This window comes from Anopheles aquasalis, chromosome 2 (assembly GCF_943734665.1).
Source record: "Anopheles aquasalis chromosome 2, idAnoAquaMG_Q_19, whole genome shotgun sequence".
In the NCBI taxonomy this organism is placed as follows: Eukaryota; Metazoa; Arthropoda; class Insecta; order Diptera; family Culicidae; genus Anopheles; species Anopheles aquasalis.
Genome location: NC_064877.1, coordinates 45,376,441 through 45,377,500, shown reverse-complemented (window position 1 = coordinate 45,377,500; position 1,060 = coordinate 45,376,441). Strand labels below are relative to the sequence as shown.

The window sequence follows — 1,060 nt, the reverse complement described above, 5'->3', positions numbered from 1 at the left end:
CTGATTTTCCACATTCTTGACAAATAGACGACGAACCGTGATATCTATTAACAAAACCAAACCTTCTAAATGGCATTGGCACCAAAAAAAAAAGAACGCAAAGAACGCGAGCGAGACTAGAGACAGGGCCAGGCAAAGGACTAGGTCGGTCGGTTAAACTTTGTTCGATTGTTTTCCTAGTTGCAAGACGAAGTAGATGTGGATCACGTTCGGAAACGGGGTTTTGTTGGCGTCTGGCTTTGTTACTGGAAAGGTGTGATTAAGATGAGGTGAGCGAGCGAGGTGCACGAAAACTTGACTTGAGAGCGAGACTGCTACGAAGAAACCGGAAACCAATTAACAAATGGCTGGCCAGTCCGGGAGGGGTGGGGCAGCTTTTAGGTTACGAATGATGATGATGAGCGGGATTGCTAAGCAATCCATTCCATGGTGGCTTCGAATAGAGTTGAAAGGAACGAACGTACACACCAGATCCAGCAAACCGTGAGTTATATAGGCGTTTAAAGAGTATACATAAACATAGATATACATATACATATACACCTACACATATTATATATATATTTCTTATATATATAGTTAAAATTATTAAATTGTAAAGGGAGCTGGTGACTGCACCTTTATTACGCCGCTATGCAGTGGATAGCACCGAAGGATATTTATATTTGGTTTGGATGTTTTAACCGATAGAAAAAGAGATGAGGGACAGACAGGCAGGCCGGTTCGGAAGCAAAGCTGCGTATTGCGATAGTCAGTTGATAAGCCACCCCGCCCCCCTTCCCCCGTAACAGTTGCAACATTACACAAGCGAATATATCTACGCATACCGAAGGCGTACAATGTACTTTCCGTCGTTTACATTTTCTACGATTTAGTTGATCCATCTTTCTATGCGGAAGGTGAGTTATTTTGGGTGATTTTATGTTGCATTGATGGGTTCCGGAGATGCTTTGAGAACAGACTGATAGCTCCTGCAAATCATGGTTTGCTTTCCGCCAAACTTTTCATGGACGTTTTCGATTACATGTTTTAATGTTTGACTCGACGAACCATTTTTGGC

At 42.5% G+C, this 1,060-nt stretch overlaps 1 protein-coding gene across 1 annotated transcript in view; it reads left to right on the top strand.

Annotated features, from left to right (window-relative positions):
- The window catches only part of LOC126568895 (zinc finger FYVE domain-containing protein 9), a 5,542-nt gene extending 4,698 nt beyond the window's left edge, over nt 1-844 (top strand). Inside the window, exon 5 of the mRNA XM_050225574.1 lies at nt 1-844. This exon is cut by the window's left edge and continues 135 nt beyond it. Coding sequence (XP_050081531.1) covers nt 1-27 — 27 coding nt within the window. The 3' untranslated portion in view covers nt 28-844.
- The last annotated feature ends 216 nt before the right edge of the window (nt 845-1,060 follow it).